Raw genomic sequence first — 19,062 nt, forward strand, 5'->3', positions numbered from 1 at the left:
CTCACCCATAACCCACAAAGAGTGGTTGAGCTCTACCTGCTGATGTTGTTTGCTCCAGAGAGAAGGGATAGATGAATACATCAAAGTGTCCAGTCTAGCTGAGGTCAGATGTGCCGTAACAACCCATGACGGTTGTTGCTTTAAATGTTGAGGGGTCACGGCATCATTGAAAGCTGAAATGTCAATTAACTGACTGGATAAAACTTGCAATGCACCATCTTGATTACGTGTTTGAGATGTGAATGACGTCATTTCTTCATGGATAATGCAGTTCCACCTGAAGCTTTGATACCATGTCTTTCCTCCTCACAGGGTCCCTTCACTGTGTGGGAGGAGTCTCCTGAGATCAAGACGTCCTCCCGGGGGCACCAGAGGCAGGTGTTTCTCTTTAAGGACTGTGTCCTCTTTTGTAAGCTCAAGAGAGACCCCGGCATGAACTCTGACACCTACGCCTTCAAGAACAAGATGAAGGTAAAAACCTGGCCCTCCTCCTTTGCCTTAGTCAATGTAAATGTATAGTCCAAATCCTCACAGCAAACATATTGTGTTACCGACTGGGGTTCGAACCTAGGTGTCCTGAGAGCAACAAGACTATCCCTCTGAGCTTAAACCAATGCATTAGCTTGGGGAGATAAGTGTTCAGGCTTTAGGCAAGCCTACTCATCTTATGACTGTGGCAAGGTTATAGTTTTATTTTAGTTTTAATTAGAAATTCAGTTAAATTTCAGACCTGATTACATTGTATTTTTAAAGTATTTATATTTAGTTTTAGAAATTCTGATTATTATTCGTTTTAGCTTCAGAGTGGTTTACCGAACCATCTGCATTGCATATAGAGTACCGTCCTTGTAATATGAGCGTCTCCCCCTCCACAGCTGAATGATGTGGAGGTGAAGGAGATGGTGGGGGGAGATGAGAAGTCCTGGGAGCTGTGGCATGAGCACCGCGGCTCAGTGAGGAGGTACACACTGCAGGGTCATTCCACCTTGCTCAAGCTGTCCTGGCTCAAAGACCTGAGAGAGCTGCAGCAACGCTCCAGCCTGACTACTTCTAGTGAGTTCCTCTGACTAGGTCTTTTGGTAATGTCCATTGTTGAGTCTGCCTAGGAATATCACCGGTTCGGTCCCCTGTTAGCTCTGTCCAGCATTAAATGTATCCAATGTTAGCTCTGGGGAGCAGTAGCTCTGTTGCCTGGTCTCTTCCCATTATTACAGTAGTCTTGTGGTTGTTTCTTTAGGTCCACCAGAGTTCAAAGTTCTCCTGGCTGACTGCACAACAAAGATCGGGCAGACAATCAAATTGGCATGCAAAGTCACAGGAACACCCAAACCAGTGGTCAGCTGGTTCAAAGGTAAGAGTCACAGGAACACCCAAACCAGTGGTCAGCTGGTTCAAAGGTAAGAGTCACAGGAACACCCAAACCAGTGGTCAGCTGGTTCAAAGGTAAGAGTCACAGGAACACCCAAACCAGTGGTCAGCTGGTTCAAAGGTAAGAGTCACAGGAACACCCAAACCAGTGGTCAGCTGGTTCAAAGGTAAGAGTCACAGGAACACCCAAACCAGTGGTCAGCTGGTTCAAAGGTAAGAGTCACAGGAACACCCAAACCAGTGGTCAGCTGGTTCAAAGGTAAGAGTCACAGGAACACCCAAACCAGTGGTCAGCTGGTTCAAAGGTAAAAGAGTAAGCAGCATAGTAAGCCTTTAGCCTTTTATTTTTTGACATAAGACGTTTTTAAACAGCAGTACGGTCTCTGACATGACTTCCCCAGATGGCCTGGTCCTAGAAGACGGCCCTCACCACATCATCACTGCAGACCGGACAGGAACCTGCTGTCTCATCCTGGACGGGGTCACTCCCAAGGACTCTGGACAGTACGTGTGCTATGCCTCCAGCCCCGTGGGTCATGCTAGCACACTGGCCAAAATGGTGGTGGACGGTGAGTGTAATGATGGGGCGGTAAGTCGGAAACAGGTGTAACGTTTTAATAAAACAACAAAACCAAGAACACAACACTAACATAAGGCAGTACGCCGATACACAGGAACAATACCAACTGGTGAGTGAACCTGGGAGAGTGACATAAAGGGGAGGAAATGATGAAGGTAATGAGTCCAGGTGTGAATCATAATGATTAACAGGTGTGAATCATAATGATTAACAGGTGTGAATCATAATGATTAACAGGTGTGAATCACAATGATGATTCCCAGGATCGATGGTTAGTATTGCAGCGCCGTCGTGGACTGGAGGGGAGGAGCAGACGGGACAGTACCACCCCTTCTGACGTGCGACCCCGGGGACGAGGAGCAGGTCGATCCGGGCGGCGAAGTTGGAAATAATTTATGACTTTGGGATCCAGAATGTCCTCCACCAGAACCTAACACCGCTCCTCAGGGCCATACCCCTCCCATTCCACCAAATATTGGATCCGACCCCCCCCCCCACCCCACGATGCCGGGAGTCCAGCAGAGATCTGACGGCATACGCCGGACTGCCCTCGATATCCGGGGGGGGGGGACCAGGAAGCATCAGCTAGGGGACCAGGAACCTCCGGCCTGAGAATGGAAACATGAAACGAGAGTGAGATACGGTAGTGACTAGGCAGTTGTAACCTATATGTCACCTCGTTGACCCTCCAGAGAACCTTGAACGGCCCCACAAACCGGGGCCTCAGTTTCTTGCAGGGCAGGCGGAGTGGGAGGTTACTGGTAGAGAGCCAGACGCAATCCCCAGGGTGGAACACAGAGGTCTCACTGCGGTGGTGGTCTGCCTGTTTTTTTTTTACGATGGACGGTGCGCTTGAGTCTCACGTGAGCGTCGCTCCACACTTCTGCGTGCCGGAACCACTCATCAACTGCTGGAGCCTCGGTCTGGCCCAGAGTCCACGGAGCCAGGGCTGGTTGAAAACCCAGAACACACTGGAAGAAAGTCAACCCAGTGGAGGAGTGACGCAGCAAATTCTGGGCATACTCTGCCCATGGAAGAAATCGTGCCCACTCACCCTGCCAGTCCAGACAGTGACTCCTCAGGAACCTCCCCAGCTCCTGGATCATCCTCTCCACCTGCTCGTAGGACTGAGGTCAGTACCTGGAAGAGAAGCTGACCGTGACCCGGAGCTTCTCCATGAAGGCCCTCCATACTCGTGACATGAATTGGGGGCCACGGTCGGATACAATGTTCTGGAAGGCCATAATATCGGAAGACCTGCTGGAAGAGTGCCTCAGCGACCTGGAGAACTGTGGGGAGACCAAGAAGGGGAATTAACCGACGTGATTTAGAAAATATATCCACTACCACCAGAATGGTGGTGAAACCATCAGAGGGGAGATCGGTTACAAAGTCATTGGATAGATGAGACCAGGGTCACTGAGGCACGGGAAGTGGTTGGAGCTTCCCTGCTGGAGCATTCCGAGGAGACTTGGTTTGGGCACACACAGAACAGGAGTTGACATAACGAGTGACACCCTGTGCCAAGGTGGGCCACCAGTATTTCTCAGCAATGGAGTGGATGGTGTGAGAAATACCTGGATGTCCAGCGACAACCGCTGGGTGCGCCCAGGTTAGCAGCCGATCCCGTATCACTGTGGGAACGTAGATGTGCACATGAGGACAGTTCAGGGGTGCGGGCTCCATCTCCAGAGCCTGGCAGATCTCCACATCTATGTCCCAGACCATAGGAGCTACGACTTGTGAGGATGGGAAGCAGGTCCTCCGGCATTCAGGTGACCAGTCTGATTCTCATCCTCGACCATGAAATGGTGGGGTTATGGCGTTGAAGGGAGGCTGAGGATGATCTTGTGCACTGGTGATGAAGGTGATATTCTCCTGCTGATTGGACTCCACGGTGAGGGTGAGTGGTTGGGTGATGTGTGTGATGTTTCCGGATCCTAGAGGCCAACAGTCAAGACCTTGAACCAGAAAAGTAGAGGAGAGCAGGTAGGTAGTAATATTGAGAGAGGAGGCAAGTGTCTGATCCATAAAGTTCCCCGCCGTGCCGGAATTCACAGGGCATGAGAGACAGTCAGCCAGATTGATGGGTACTAAAAAGAGTCTAACAGGAAGAGCAGTAGATGGAATACTCACTCCTGGTCCAGGGGATGTAACATCACATGACCGTCCCTCTGCTCTAGTGGATCCCGGATTCTGAAGTATTGGACACCGCTGGCACTTCTGCCCTCCCTGGCTACAGTACAGACAGAGCCCCAGCTGTATCCGTCTGCTGCGGAAAGGCGTGTGACCCCTACCTCCATGGGTTCAGGCTTTGATCCCGAACACTCGCCGAAGGAGGGAGATAAGCGATAAAGATGCCGACGCTCCAGGAGGTTATCCAGACGGAGAGCCATCCCAATGAGTGCGTCCAGGGTGAGGTTGTCATCCCGGCAGGCCAGTTCCATCTGGACCTCCTCCGCAGACCTCTTCTAAATAACGTGCTGAGGGCAGGCTCATTCCATCCACCGGAAGCTTCTACTGTCCGGAAGGTAAGCCCATATTCAGCAGCAGTCTGATTCCCCTGCTGGAGCTGAAGCAGAGACTCACCTCCCCATCCCTCCGCGGGATGATCGAAAATACATTGAAAAACAGATCCAAGAACTCCTCATAAGACTCGAGCTCCTCCTCTCCTCTCTCCCAGACGGCCATAGCCCATTCCAATGCCCACCCAGTCAGCCAAAAAATAACTGTGGCAACCTTAGACCTCTCGGTGGTGGGGGCTTACATCTGGTGTGCGAAATAGAGGGAGCACAAGGAGGAAGCCAGAGCATTTGGATGGTGTCCTGTCATATTTCTCCGGGAAGGATAGACGGGCGTCGCTGACCTGAGCGGGTTGCTGAATGGGCTGGTGTGCTGATTCGTTGGGTTGACTGGCTCTAGAATATCCTCTGCTGACTCGTTGGGTAGACTGGCTCTAGAATATCCTCCGCTGACTCGTTGGGTAGACTGGCTCTAGAATATCCTCCGCTGTTGAGACGTTGTAGACCGCGGAGAACATCTTCCATGGCCGTCCCCAGTTGAACATAGTGTTGACGAAGAAGGTCACCTTGTTCATCAATCACCTGGGAGATGTCCGGTTGTCCTGCTGCTTCCATATTTTGAGTTGGTATTCTGTAATGATGGGGCGGTAAGTCGGAAGCAGATGAACCATTTTAATAAAACAACAAAGCCAGGAACACAACACTAACATAAGGCAGTACGCCGATACACAGGAACAATACCAAGAAGTGAGTGAACATTGGAGAGTGACATATAAAGGGTAGGAAATGATAAAGGTAATGGAGTCCAGGTGTGAATCATAATGATTAACAGGTGCGCGTAAAGATGATTCCCAGGACCAGTGGTTACTATTCCTGCGACGACGTGCCCTGAAGGGGAGGGGAGGAGCAGGAGTAGACGTGACAGTGAGTCAACGGTCACTTGCAGTCGCTTTGGTGCTGAACTCAGCACCCACAATCAGGACTGACAGAGCACTCGGTCCATAGAGATCCTACTAAATGACTATGTACTATTTATTATTAAATGTATTAGTGTATTCTAATTCCTAATTCTATGATTCAGCCTACCTCACGCACAAATTACATGCTGATGAAGATTAGAGCTTAAATACACTGAAATACACAAATCGTATACATATGATTTTGCTATCCAACATGTTACGGTATACTCCATGTCCTATTGTGCAAAGATAATTCGTAATGCATAGAGTGAATTAACTCATTACCTCTTGTCCAACAGCACCCCCCAGGTTCATCACTAGGCTGCAGAGTGCATGTCTGATGGAGGGAGAGGAAGTCCAGTTTACCTGCTCCACGCACAGCACACCTCTACCCCGAGTCAGGTATGGTACAGTAAACTGCACTGGGTTTACAGATGCAGGATCTTAATTTGATCACCGTGTTGCAGGACAATTTTACAACTTTAAATGTATTTGAGGTTTAAAAAGGCTTCTGAAGTTTGTAATTTCCACTTTGAAATGTCAGACTCTATTTCCCCTCACAAAAATGTCCATTAATTATAATCCATGAAATAATTCACATTTCCTGTTGCTGCAGGATTATTTTCCTGTTTAGCAAACTGGCTCAAATTAAGATCCTACATCTGTACTCAGTATTCCCATACTATGTCAAGAGAACATGGGCTCCCAGGATTCAAAGTTTGAACCATACTTATTAAGATTCCCATTGAGATCCACCTACATGTTGTTATTTGGTTGTGTGCCCTGGCATGTTCTGGGGGCAGGTGGTTTAAAGATGCCAGAGAGCTGACAGACCAGAGGAAGTACCACATAGAGAGTGACGCCCGCAGTGGGATCCTCACTCTCACCATAATGAACCCTGGAGAGACAGACCTGGGACGGTATGAGTGTGAGGTATGCATATTGTATGAAACCCCTTTATGTACATATGTAATGCTTCTTCCTAACATGTAGGTATAACATTAAGGTGCAATATACTGTTGATTTTCGTCATAGCACCCTAGGAGCTTTTGAACATTCTTATAAAGAAGTGAATTTAAAATGTGAAATCTTGTTATGTTTCAGCTGTGGAACCAGTTGGGTAGTGCCAAGAGTAAAGCAGAGCTGTGCGCCACCTTCACACAAGTGATTGACAGTGAGCCTGACCAACCACAGGTTCTCTTGACCAACGGTAGGAGAGTTCCACCCAATCAAGGTAAATGTCCACCTGGGAGTAAGGAAGCAGGTTTTGAGAAGAAGGCTGTCTACACTATAAGACATGGTTAATAGGATGACAGTAATATATTTAAGCAATAAGGCCCAAGGAGGTGTGATATATGGCAATATACCACTGCTAAGGACTGTACATAGCCGCGGTATATTGGCCATTTAGTACAAACCCCTGAGGTGCCTTATTGCTATTATAAACTGGTTACCAATGTAATTAGGGCAGTAAAAATTATTTTTTTGTCATACCCGTGGTATACGGTCTGACATACCATGGTTGTCAGCCAATCAGCATTCAGAGCTAGAATCACCCTAGTCTATAATATAGGATAAAGATCCCCAAGGTCCAACTCTTACTTATCCTTGTCTCTCATGAGAAATCAGTATTGTGTTATCCCAGTTTTATTCTGTGGACAATATAAATGTAGTGTTAACTGACGAGGGATTAGGAAAGCACATGCCATGGTTATTCCTTAGTTTCACCTCACTTCACTTTACCTCAAACCACTTCACTTTATCTCTGTTTTCACACTGTCAGTCATCATTGCCATTCCTCATTTTCAATTTGGATTGTCTCATTACCTAGGTTACACTTTCTCTCCCATGTCCTTCCAAAAACCCTTGAAACCATAAACACTTCCAGTCACCTACATTAGCAATCAACATAGATATCATATCATTCGTAGTTGTACATATTCATGAAAGACATTGATACACTTTAGTATTGGATGTTTTGGTTTGTGTTTTCATCATGTTTCCATCTTTCAGAAATGAATAGTATTGGAACGGACTGGGTCATTTGCCCCCATTTGACTGATCTTGGTGGATTTCCAAAAAGCTTTTCCAAACAGGAGAAAGAAGGGGCCATAGCTCATTTACATCTAGGAGTGTTTACCAGACACATATTAAGCCTGGTCCAAGACTGAAATGCACTTTCAATGAAGATTCTCCATTGATCTTGCTTTTTAGTCCATGACTAGGCTTAATCTGAGTCTGGGTAACCTCCCCTCAGAGTCCATATCAGGACCTACTTACATTTAATCCATATCAAACACTGTGAACACATTTAAGTCACCAAGTACATTCAATTAGCCCATTTATTTAAATACAGTGCCTTGCGAAAGTATTCGGCCCCCTTGAACTTTGCGACCTTTTGCCACATTTCAGGCTTCAAACATAAAGATATAAAACTGTATTTTTTTGTGAAGAATCCAAAAAAAAGTGGGACACAATCATGAAGTGGAACGACATTTATTGGATATTTCAAACTTTTTTAACAAATCAAAAACTGAAAAATTGGGCGTGCAAAATTATTCAGCCCCTTTACTTTCAGTGCAGCAAACTCTCTCCAGAAGTTCAGTGGGGATCTCTGAATGATCCAATGTTGACCTAAATGACTAATGATGATAAATACAATCCACCTGTGTGTAATCAAGTCTCCGTATAAATGCACCTGCACTGTGATAGTCTCAGAGGTCCGTTAAAAGCGCAGAGAGCGTCATGAAGAACAAGGAACACACCAGGCAGGTCCGAGATGCTGTTGTGAAGAAGTTTAAAGCCGGATTTGGATACAAACAGATTTCCCAAGCTTTAAACATCCCAAGGAGCACTGTGCAAGCAATAATATTGAAATGGAAGGAGTATCAGACCACTGCAAATCTACCAAGACCTGGCCGTCCCTCAGCTCATACAAGGAGAAGACTGATCAGAGATGCAGCCAAGAGGCCCATGATCACTCTGGATGAACTGCAGAGATCTACAGCTGAGGTGGGAGACTCTGTCCATAGGACAACAATCAGTCGTATATTGCACAAATCTGGCCTTTATGGAAGAGTGGCAAGAAGAAAGCCATTTCTTAAAGATATCCATAAAAAGTGTTTAAAGTTTGCCACAAGCCACCTGGGAGACACACCAAACATGTGGAAGAAGGTGCTCGCTCTGGTCAGATGAAACCAAAATTGAACTTTTTGGCAACAATGCAAAACGTTATGTTTGGCGTAAAAGCAACACAGCTGAACACACCATCCCCACTGTCAAACATGGTGGTGGCAGCATCATGGTTTGGGCCTGCTTTTCTTCAGCAGGGACAGGGAAGATGGTTAAAATTGATGGGAAGATGGATGGAGCCAAATACAGGACCATTCTGGAAGAAAACCTGATGGAGTCTGCAAAAGACCTGAGACTGGGATGGAGATTTGTCTTCCAACAAGACAATGATCCAAAACATAAAGCAAAATCTACAATGGAATGGTTCAAAAATAAACACATCTAGGTGTTAGAATGGCCAAGTCAAAGACCAGACCTGAATCCAATCGAGAATCTGTGGAAAGAACTGAAAACTGCTGTTCACAAATGCTCTCCATCCAACCTCACTGAGCTCGAGCTGTTTTGCAAGGAGGAATGGGAAAAAATGTCAGTCTCTCGATGTGCAAAACTGATAGAGACATACCCCAAGCGACTTACAGCTGTAATCGCAGCAAAAGGTGGCGCTACAAAGTATTAACTTAAGGGGGCTGAATAATTTTGCACGCCCAATTTTTCAGTTTTTGATTTGTTAAAAAAGTTTGAAATATCCAATAAATGTCGTTCCACTTCATGATTGTGTCCCACTTGTTGTTGATTCTTCACAAAAAAATACAGTTTTATATCTTTGTTTGAAGCCTGAAATGTGGCAAAAGGTCGCAAAGTTCAAGGGGGCCGAATACTTTCGCAAGGCACTGTACATATGATAGATCACTGGCATTGCAGTATGTATAAATTGCTTTCCTTCATGAGCTATGATTTCACCTCTAAGTAGTTTTCCTTTAGACTTTTGGACACCAATTGATCATGTGACTCCATCCATTCTCTGTAACCCTGCTCTCCATCCCACTTCCTCTGTATTCCCCTGAGCAGGAAGTACCTTACAGAGCCTTCATCATGTAAGTCTTATCATGTTCCCAGTATCATGGACCCAGTGCATGTGGATGGGTCCTCCTCTCTCCTCTCCAACGCACGCCCAGCTAACTCTCCACTCCTACCCATACAAGATGGTCATGTGCTGGGCATTAGGCGCTCCTTATGCCCCTCCCCCCCATGTGTCCATGTCTTCCTGTTCATGGGCTGATTTACAAACTATTGGGTGTCCGTCAAGTCTGGAGGTAAGACGTGCACTGGTAATTATGCTTATGTGAGTCTGGAGGTAAGGGTACTTACTGTATGTTCCTAATATTTGCTTTTATCATATTTTTCACATTCTATATTTTTAAATAGACAGTAGTTAATGCCTCGACACGCTTCGCCTCAGTCAGAAGTTGGCATGGCTTCAAAAAATATGTTCAACTTAAAGGCCAACTGATATGAAGTAATGATTTTGGATTCTAAGACTCTAACAGAACCTAAGGACATCAGTCTGTGAGTGATGCAATTGTGCTTCCTCCAGACTCAGATGGCTGGTCCACTGCCATGGTGAAGCAATGGCTACAGACAGATTTCAGCCCCACATCTATCGTCAAAATGCTCTTCCAGCCTGGATATGCTAAGCCGTGAGTCTACCTGCCAGAACTGTGATACTGTACATGATCATACTACTGCACCGTCTCTCTCTCTCTATCCCAATATATGCACCGTCTCTATATTTTATCACAATAATATACAGAGCTGAGGGTGGCCCAGAGGAAAGGGACCCCACCGCCAGAGGCCACGTGGAGGTGCCCCAGTTCCCCAATGATCTTGAGGAAAGACCCGAGGTTGAGGAGGAACTTTATGTCCCTGAGACCATACAGGAAATGCCAACAGGTACTTGTACTGTGCACACTCACACTGTAGTTCATTGTTTTTGAAGTGGCCACTGTTCCTAAAACTTGAATAATCTCACGGAATTACTTAACTTCCTGTTTCCTCAGCTCCTCCCTCCACTCAGGTGCCGGCAGAGGACCTGTGTGTGGAGTCTGGCCAATCAGCTACCTTCACCATCATCATCACAGGAAGGCCAACCCCCGAGATTCAGTGGTACAAGGTAGGGAAGCTTCAAACCGATGTGCCTTCTCAATCTAAGACCACCATCAACTGATTCACTGTTATAAATAACTTCATACTAACCTTTATTATGATATGACATGTGCCATATCATTTCAGCATATCTGACACTTATCAAATGAGCAGTAATCTATACTGAACAAAAATATAAACCCAACATGGAACAATTTCAACGATTTTACTGACTTACAGTTCATATAAGGTAATCAGTCAATTTAAATAAATTCATTTGGCACTAATCTATGGATTTCACATGACTTGGCAGGGGCACAGCCATGGTTGGGCTTGGGAGGGCATAGGCCCACCCATTTTGGAGCCAGGCCCACCCACTGGGGAGCCAGGCCCAGCCAATCAGGATTAGTTTTTCCAGACAAAAGGTTTTTATTACAGACATAAATACTTCTCAGTTTCATGAGCTGTCCAGGTGGCTGGTCTCAGACAATCTGATATATGTGGAGGTCCTGGGCTGGTGGTGTTACACGTGGTCTGCGGTTACGGTTGTGAGGCTGGTTGGACATACTGCCAATTTCTCTAAAACAACGCTGGAGGCTGCTTATGGTAGAGACGTGAACATTCAATTCCCTGGCAACAGCTCTGGTGAACATTTGTGCAGTCAGCATGCCAATTGCACGCTCCCTCAAAATTTCAGACATTGTATTGTGTGACAGAACTTTACATTTTAGAGTGGCCTTTGTTGGCCCCAGCACAAGGTGCATCTGTGTAATGATCATGCTGTTTAATCAGCTTCTTGATATGCCACACCTGTTAGGTGGATGGATTATCTTGGTAAATGAGAAATGTTCAAATAACGGGGTTGTAAACAAATTTGTGTACAAAATTTGAGAGAAATATGCTTTTTGTGCGAATGGATAATGTCTGGGTATCTTTTATTTCAGCTCATGAAACATGGGACCAACACTTTACATCAGGGCTGTCCATGTTGCTGGATAGCTACCCTCCTGTAGATTTTCACTCCAACCGCAGTTGTAACCAATCTGATTCAGCTTTTCAAGTAGCCAGTTATTAGAATCAGGTGCGCTAGATGAGGATTGGAGTGAAAACCTACAGGATGGTAGCTCTCCAGGAACAGGGTTGGACAGTCCTGCTTTACATGTTGTGTTTAGATTTTTGTTCAGTATATATGGATTCTGTTGCCTTTGTAATATTTGGTATCCTCCTCTACTGCCGGGAGTCTGAGGCCCCCTATGTTGTCTTAGAAGCTGTACCTTATTACTGTGTCACTCTTATATGATTGGAGGATGGAGAGGAGCTGTTGGCCAATGAGAATGTGGAGGTGGTCCAGAATGGTGCCCGCTGCTCTCTGACTGTGCTGTACCCGGAGAGCGAGGATGGTGGCATCTACACCTGCTGGGCCTATAACGACTCCGGACACACATCCTGTCAGGCTCAGCTCACAGTGGAGGAGGGTGAGGCCTCAGGACACACCTACGCAGTTTCTCAAATGATTCCCTTTTCCCTTCTACAGTAGTGCACAACTTTTTTCTAGAGCCATCCCACTGAGTACACACTGGTTGAATCAATGAAATTACGTTGAACCAACGTGGAATAGATGTTGAATTTATCTCTGTGCCCAGTGGGGTATGTCTTTCTGTTCACTGTCCTTATTGTTACATTCATTCAAGCTAGCTGATGCCAAACCATCGGCAGTTTTATCACAATATGCTTGGAAGTGCATCCTTATCTGAAATCAACTTAACACCACATACATGATATTCTCTATCTGGACTACCTGTGACTGCATGGCCATGGTCCTCTTTTCTGCAGGTCCACTGGAGTCGCAGGAGAGGGAGGTGGAGCTTGGGAAGAGGAGGAAGCTGCTCTCTGTGTATGACGTCCATGAGGAGATAGGGAGGTAAATACTGACTTTTTTGGTGTATCCTATTTCCCAAGTCTGCAGTCAATCTGCAACTGTGGAGACTTACGCTCCCTTTAGCTGTGTCCCAATTATCTAAAATGTCTTCCGTCCGTTGTCTTCTACCTGTGTCTGTAGAGGCACATATGGGGTGGTGAAGAGGGTTACCCACAGGAGGACTGGCGAGGGCTTTGCCGCCAAGTTCCTGCCCCTGAGGAGCAGTACGAGGACCAGGGCCTTCCAGGAGAGAGACCTGCTCTCCCGGTTGGCTCACCCCAGGGTGTCCTGTCTGCTGGACTTCTTCTCTACACGCAGGACCCTGGTCCTGGTCACTGAAGCGTATCCTTCACCATGGCTCTTTTAGCCCCTTCCACATGCAGTCCTCTGATGAAGAGTGGAAATGTAAATAATAAAACATACTGTAGCTTGTGAGCTTGAATAACTTCACCTGCACACCGTGTTTGTGAGTTTTAATAAAATCTGTACTATTTTGTCTTTCACATCTTTTCTTTGGTGCGAATAAATAAAACGTCAAACCTGGAGTAGGAAATGGAACATACCAACAACAAAAAAACAAATATGTGCTCAATTTGATCAATGTATAACACTGTATATGCTTCTTAATACCATCTATAGCTGCTCTACTTATGGTCTTCTTGATCATCTGCTGTTGAAGGGATCGATCAGTGAGATAGAGGTAAAACATTACATCTCTATTCTGTGAAGGGCGGCAGGTAGCCTAGCGGTTAAGAGTGCTGGCTGGTTACCGAAAAGTAACAGGTTTGAATCCCTGAGGTGACTAGGTGAAAAATCTGCCGATGTGCCCTTGAGCAAGGCACTTAACCCTAATTGCTCTGGATAAGAGCGTCTGCTAAATTATGTAAAACACAACATTGTTGGACCTGTTTTGTCCGAATGCTTACAACCTGCCCGTATGATGTACCAGGTGCAGATGTACGTTCAGCAAATCCTGGAGGGAGTTGGTCACATCCACAGCATGAACATACTTCATCTGGACATCAAAGTAAGCTCTTCCTACATCCATATTCATAAACCAGTTGGTATATTTCATTTGATTCTTAATATACATTTTGTTTTGTGTGCATTGAAACATTTCAGAATGGTCATTCACTTGAATTGACAGCTTAGTCATGACATGATCAATTCCCTCACATAGAAATAGAATGAATAGAACATGTTTTATTAATTCTACTACTATGTTCCCGCACCCACTGTAATTCACACAGCCGGACAATATCCTGATGGTGTTTCCACCCAGAGAGGAGATCAAGATCTGTGACTTTGGCTTCTGTCAAGAGATGGACACTTCCAGACACCAGTATAGCCAGTTTGGCACTCCAGAGTTTGTAGCACCTGAGATCATACATCAAGACCCTGTCACTATAGCAAGTGACATCTGGTAAGCTAAATGTACTCTCTGTTTCAGTACATCTATGCTACTGTTTGTGACATTCCTGTCATGTGAAGGTACAATGTGATGATTTATCACTACAGAAATGTCTTATCTTTGTTAGGTCCATTGGTGTTGTGGCGTATTTATGGTAAGTACTGATTTGAGGTTTGATATTATATATTGGTTTGTCATCATACATGTAATGCGAGTGAGCGTTGACCGGTGAAATCATGCTGTGTCCTGGCAGTCTGATGTGCCGCTGTCCGTTTGTGGGGGAGACGGACCGGGCCACTCTGCTGAGGGTGGGGGAGGGGACACTGAACTGGGACGCACCTGACCTCACCTACAGGAGCACAGAGGCCCAGGACTTCCTCCGCATGGTCCTGCAGCCAGACCCAGAGTAAGATACACAACCATTGAAATTAATAAAAGATCCCCCCCCCCCCACCCTCGCCGTAAAAATATATCATATGGATATAACTCTAAATTATTTGTTCTCTCTTCAGAAAGCGACCAACTGCATTTGAGTGTCTGGGGCATGAATGGTTCCAGGTAAGAGTTATACAATTTGTTTACTGGTATGTCTCAGCCAGGGTTGACGGAGACTAATGAAATAAATGGAGGAAAAACAATTACTCTTGCTTAACACATTCTGTCATTTTGATTACACAGAGCGAGGATGAAACTGATGACATCAACACAAGGGCTCTGAAAGTCTTTATCTCAAGGAGGAAATGGCAGGTACAGTAATGAGACCTGCAGACTTTCAACTCTGTCCAGTGCAGTCTTTCTTGTCTCATCTCTCTCTTTATATCCAGTGTTTTCTTAACTGTCTCATGTCAGCTTTGTATGACTGTGCTGTCTTCTCTTTCACCTGCGTTATCTCCCCCCGCAACCCAGCGTTCTCTGACCTGCCTGGGCTCGGTCCTCACCCTGAGGTCCATCCCAGAGCTGCTCGATGCCCCTCCTCGGGAGACCTCTGTCACAGCCCCGCGGGACCCCCACGAGCCCAGCAGCACCTCAATGAGCAGCGGCTCCTCCTCGGAGTACGACGAGGCCGACGCCTGGGACTTCTTCCACCACAGCACCACCACAGAGGAGGATGAAGATGAGGATGAGGAAGACTTCGATTTCCTCATGGAGAGAGCCAGGATCCCTGAGCCCTTCGCCAAGCTTAAATTGGACAAAGAGGAGGAGAGGATCATGGAGGAAGAGGAGATGGGAGGACAGAGGATTGTGCTAGAAAGGAGCATAAGCAGGCAGTCCGTAGGGTCCTCGGACACCTCCAGGCAGCCAACCCCCCAGAGGGAGAGGAGGGTCAGCCGAGACAGCAGCCCATCCTTGTACTTCTCCGAGGGTGATGACAGCTCCGTTTCCGGGAGTGAAGGAGGGCGCATCGCCAGGAGCAGCCTGATCCACAGCACCTTCTATGACAGCTCCGCGCAGCTCTCGCCCATGTCCGCCCGCCACATGACCCTCAGGGACAAGTTCCAGGCCAAAAAACAGGAGAGGGGCCGCAAACCGCACCGCAGCAGCCTCTCTAGCCGCCTTAACGAGCCGCTCATTGAGTACATGGAGGACGAGGGAGATACCAATCACGGGCAAAGGCGAGGGTCTTTGCAGTCGTCCATGCTCAAGTCTTGCTCCTTCGACAGCGGGGTCGGCCTCTCGCACAATGCACCCCCGCACAGGAGGAGCAGGTCGTTGGACGACTACTCCCGACGCTCACCAGGATCCACCAAACGCAGAGAAGAGGAAGGTGCTTTGAGTCTTAAGGAGGATTTCACTGATGAAGAGGAGGACAAGAGCTTAGTCGTTTCCCCTCCCCAGATCAAAGGTAGAAGAGGTTCAGTGGCAGTGGCTCCCGCACAGCTTATAGCCAAGCTTCAGAAACTGGGTGCAAAATTGCCCCATGCTGGTCAAGAAAAGAGCCCTATGCCAGAGCAGGGGAGACCAGGGGAGGAGGAAGTGGAGAACCTGGCTGGCTCGCAGGGCTCCCTGGCTGAGTCCTTCATCCTCGAGCATGGCTCTGAGGCCTCCAGCAGGCTGGGCTCCTGTGAGGATATGTCCCACGGCCGCCCTTTTGCCACACATAGAGGGAGAGCAGGGGATGAGTATGATGACCAGGAGGAGCCCCTGATCACCCCATCCCCCTGCTCCCTGCTCCAGGCATCTGAGGTTGAGGATGCTGAGCAGGAGCCCCAGCGCCGGAGAGGCCAACTTCAGATCCCACCGAGAAGGACAACACACCCCAACCAGAACCCAACGGACAGAAATAAGGGTCCGGTAGAGAGGAAGGTCTTGCCGGTGAAACCCAGTCCCAGTCTGTCCATCAAGGCCCCAGAGAGGCCCCCAAGGGCCAGAGACACAAAGGCACGACTCCAGAGGCATGCGTCCACACCGGCCCTCGAGGCCAAACCGCCCACGGGGAAGTCTCCTAGGATGTCACCCAAAGTTGGGTTAATGAATCTGTTCCGCAGGCAGTCCTGGGCAGGGCATTCCTACTCCCAATTGGAGGGCGCGGAGCAGGGACCCACACTACAGGAATTGGAGCCCCAAACCCCCACCATGTCACTAAAGAAAAAGATGAGGGCATCAGCCTCTAGCCTCACCAAGCTGTTCACTAAATCGTCCAGCAAGGAGGACTTAACGAAGGGAGGTGAGCTACCGTACAATTTTGTTTAGTACACTTTTTAAAATGAGATCTCTCTCATGAGGTGGAAACCTTTTTTCAGTTAGTTCTGATGAATCTGAATCTTTATGTTTCTTGGTGTGATGCAGGGCCGATTGTAAAGGGTTCATATCCTGTTCCGCCTGAGCAAGAGGCAAGCCCTGGCTTGGAGAGCCCAAAAAAGAAATCCAAGTTCTTCTCCTTCAAAATACCTAAAATACCTGCATTCAAAAAGAACAAAGGTCAAGTATATATACACTCAATTTACAATCTATTCAGCAGGATACTGTCTCTGTGCAATTCTAAATGTGTCTTTCTGTTTTCTCTCCAGAAATGCCTATCCGCCCCACCAGGCCTGATGTGCACCAGTTGGAGGCAGGTGGATTTCTGCTGGTATGGAGACCAATGCAGTCCACCGACCCAGTGGTTTACAGTGTTCAGTACAGCACAGATGGTATAAAAACAATGCTTACAGATCACACAGAATATTTCAATTTTGTACAAAAATGCATATGTCCAGGTGAAGTGAAGCTACGCTAACCTTAACAAGTTTATCTTGTTAACAACACTATCTACTGGAGTGGGCAACTGGTGATGACGATCTCAACATGTTGCACGTTAAATATTTGAAACGTCCGTACTCTGTGCTGCCACAGGTGTGGAGTGGAAGCTCCTGTCGGAGGAGGTGACAGACAGTTGCTACGTGGTGAAGGACTTACCCAGAGGAGCAGGATACGTGTTCAGGGTTGGCTGCATCATCAAGACAGGCACGGGACCTTTTAGTGACCCTTCTCCACCTGTTGTTATGGCAACCCATCCTGAAGGCAAGAAAATTCTAAATATAGAATTTTGATTTCCTTATGTAAATGTATATGTTTATTGGTGAAAGTCTTTGATGTTCTGTTTTAGTGCTCCCTCTCCCTTGTTGAGTGTGTGGCCAGACATAATACTTCTCCTTTGAACTACAGAGACCCACATTCCCCTCATCCAGACAGAGTCCCCAGGTTCAAAGGGCAGTAGGTCAGGAGGTCAACCTAGCCACAAGACCTACAGTTTCCTCTCGGAGATCAACAGGTACTGAATATCTATACCGGGTTAGGAAAGATGCAGTTTCTTATGGACGACGTGAATGTGTACTAATTTAGCATATCTAAATTAAAATGTAAACCCTTGCACAACAGCATACACATATTTTTCTAAAAGTTATTACACATCTTTACTTCATGCCTGCAAGTAGCCTAGACAGATGTGTGTGCAATGTCTCTCACCACTACTTGCAACATTTTGTCCGTATCAGGGGCCGTTTCAGCGTGGTGACCCAGTGTCAGGACAGCCAGAGCCAGCAGCTGTTTGCTGCCAAGATCACCCCCTGCAGGCCAGAGAAGAGACAGCTGGTGCTCAGAGAGTACCAGCTGCTGAAGAGGCTCAACCACCCCAACCTGGTACAGCTGCACACAGCGTACATAACCCCCTACTACCTGGTGCTCATCCAAGAGCTGTGTGCCGGCAGAGAGCTGCTCTACAACCTGGCTGAGAGGTCAGACAGACACACCATTGAATATGATCGCTGCCTGCTTTACATTACGACATTACTTAGTAGTGTTTGGGGGTGGTGTGTGTGTTGGTTTGTAGTGTTAGCTGGCTAAGGGGACTTGCATCTTACAGAGTATCAATGGTGGTTAGTGAAAACCCCATGCAGAAGATGGGTTTTACATAAACAAAAAGGGAGTATACTTCATCTCCCTCCGTCCCTCCCACCCTACCTCCCCCAAACAGAGACCTGTATTCTGAGCTCCATGTAGCAGAGTTGCTGGCTCAGATCCTGAGAGCTGTGGACTACCTGCACGGCCGCCGCGTTGTCCACTTGGACCTCAAGTCAGACAACATGCTGGTGACGGACGGCAACATGCTGAAGATCGTAGACCTGGGCTCCGCTCAGTCCTTCACGCCCGGACAGACACTCAACATAGAGCATATTCAGGGACAAGAGAAAGGTACAGCAAGAGGATGACTTGGGACGATTACCAGGAAGGATGACTGGGAAGGATGACGTGTTGAACAAAACTATATATTAACTGGCACGTACTGATGGAAACGTTGTGTAATGTAAAACTCTTATGAAGAATGTTCTCTCTATCATGTTTTGTCAGTTTACATTGTCCTTCCTAAAGCTCCGGAAATCCTTGACGGACAAGGAGTCGGACCTGAGACTGACATCTGGGCTATTGGGGTGTTAGCTTTTATAATGTAAGTATAGAAAGACGCATGAGGATTAATTTATTTAGCAGTAATTACACTTCTCTGAATGTTTAGAGCCCCGATTGCCCAGGATGCGTCAGTTTGATCTTATATACAAAACACTGAGTATACAAAACATTAAAAACACCTGTGCTTTACATGATATAGACTGACA

At 46.9% G+C, this 19,062-nt stretch overlaps 1 protein-coding gene across 1 annotated transcript in view; it reads left to right on the forward strand.

Moving 5' to 3' along the window:
- The window catches only part of LOC139372480 (obscurin-like), a 54,147-nt gene that overhangs the window by 32,551 nt on the left and 2,534 nt on the right, over positions 1–19,062 (forward strand). Inside the window, exons 41-68 of the mRNA XM_071116146.1 lie at positions 313–471; positions 876–1,053; positions 1,238–1,351; positions 1,770–1,937; positions 5,729–5,831; positions 6,233–6,362; positions 6,534–6,729; positions 10,057–10,198; positions 10,312–10,451; positions 10,559–10,671; positions 11,950–12,118; positions 12,477–12,564; positions 12,703–12,903; positions 13,201–13,261; positions 13,511–13,588; positions 13,812–13,984; positions 14,100–14,126; positions 14,226–14,378; positions 14,485–14,530; positions 14,651–14,719; positions 14,879–16,637; positions 16,760–16,891; positions 16,981–17,103; positions 17,306–17,473; positions 17,618–17,723; positions 17,947–18,186; positions 18,426–18,643; positions 18,800–18,896. Of these exons, the coding sequence (XP_070972247.1) occupies positions 313–471; positions 876–1,053; positions 1,238–1,351; positions 1,770–1,937; positions 5,729–5,831; positions 6,233–6,362; positions 6,534–6,729; positions 10,057–10,198; positions 10,312–10,451; positions 10,559–10,671; positions 11,950–12,118; positions 12,477–12,564; positions 12,703–12,903; positions 13,201–13,261; positions 13,511–13,588; positions 13,812–13,984; positions 14,100–14,126; positions 14,226–14,378; positions 14,485–14,530; positions 14,651–14,719; positions 14,879–16,637; positions 16,760–16,891; positions 16,981–17,103; positions 17,306–17,473; positions 17,618–17,723; positions 17,947–18,186; positions 18,426–18,643; positions 18,800–18,896 (5,351 nt within the window). The remainder of the gene's footprint in view (positions 1–312; positions 472–875; positions 1,054–1,237; positions 1,352–1,769; positions 1,938–5,728; positions 5,832–6,232; positions 6,363–6,533; positions 6,730–10,056; positions 10,199–10,311; positions 10,452–10,558; positions 10,672–11,949; positions 12,119–12,476; positions 12,565–12,702; positions 12,904–13,200; positions 13,262–13,510; positions 13,589–13,811; positions 13,985–14,099; positions 14,127–14,225; positions 14,379–14,484; positions 14,531–14,650; positions 14,720–14,878; positions 16,638–16,759; positions 16,892–16,980; positions 17,104–17,305; positions 17,474–17,617; positions 17,724–17,946; positions 18,187–18,425; positions 18,644–18,799; positions 18,897–19,062) is intronic.

The sequence above is a fragment of the Oncorhynchus clarkii genome, chromosome 1, assembly GCF_045791955.1.
Source record: "Oncorhynchus clarkii lewisi isolate Uvic-CL-2024 chromosome 1, UVic_Ocla_1.0, whole genome shotgun sequence".
NCBI lineage: Eukaryota > Metazoa > Chordata > Actinopteri > Salmoniformes > Salmonidae > Oncorhynchus > Oncorhynchus clarkii.